Here is a 764-nt window from a genome sequence, read left to right on the forward strand (position 1 = left end):
GTTGTAGCTGCAATCGTCCATGGTTCGTAACCATGGGGGCGGGTAAACCCAGCCATCGGTGGAGTCCATGAGGACGAACTCGTTATTAAGGTAATTGGTGGTGAGACTAGGCAGCTTGACGATTTCGCTGAGCTCGTCGGAGTCGTCGGTGGAGTACTGAAAAGGGTCCATGTGGGCGGCCTTGGCAGCGGCGGCTTGAACATCGCGAGGGGCGAAGGAGACAGGGCGGGGAAGGGAGTGAGCGAGTTCAGGGAAGTTGAGAATAGCGGAATTACCTTTGATGGACAAGGCAGCAACGTCGTGGGCTCTAGCGGCCATCTCTGGTGTGGGGAAGGTTCCTAACCAAATGCGGGATTTCTTGCGAGGCTCGCGGATTTCAGACACCCATTTGCCCCAAGCGCGCATTCTTACGCCGCGGTAGAGTGGGTGCTTGCTGGAATCACGAACGCGCTTGTTGTTGGGGTTGGATTGGGCGTTGGTGTCAGAGGAGGATGGTTGGGTGATTTGTGATGGTTGTGTTGCTGACATTGTGTTAGGCGTTGGGGGGCGTTGGGGCGAGGGAAGTGTTTGGTGAATCGATTGGGAAATGGGTCGTGGAAGGTCTTATAGTATAAAGGTGGAGAGAGGGGCACGAGAGAAATGGGTGTTTCTGATACTTGTTGCTTGGCCTAAGGTGCGTAGAGGGGGGGCGGTGGTCCCTTTCAACTCCCTATTTATTTTTGCTTCTTTACAGATACGCTCTTTTGCCATTTCCACAAATTATC

The 764-nt window shown here is 53.8% G+C and overlaps 1 protein-coding gene across 1 annotated transcript; it reads right to left on the reverse strand.

The window, feature by feature from the left end:
* Window positions 1–3: 3 nt before the first annotated feature.
* Window positions 4–673, reverse strand: LOC111787073 (dehydration-responsive element-binding protein 3-like; the record flags this gene model as incomplete). Its single annotated transcript, XM_023667220.1, has 1 exon — window positions 4–673. A coding segment is annotated over exon 1 (525 nt), but the record flags the coding sequence as incomplete, so codon positions are not given.
* Window positions 674–764: the final 91 nt, after the last annotated feature.

This window comes from Cucurbita pepo, unplaced genomic scaffold, assembly GCF_002806865.2.
Source record: "Cucurbita pepo subsp. pepo cultivar mu-cu-16 unplaced genomic scaffold, ASM280686v2 Cp4.1_scaffold004770, whole genome shotgun sequence".
In the NCBI taxonomy this organism is placed as follows: domain Eukaryota; kingdom Viridiplantae; phylum Streptophyta; class Magnoliopsida; order Cucurbitales; family Cucurbitaceae; genus Cucurbita; species Cucurbita pepo.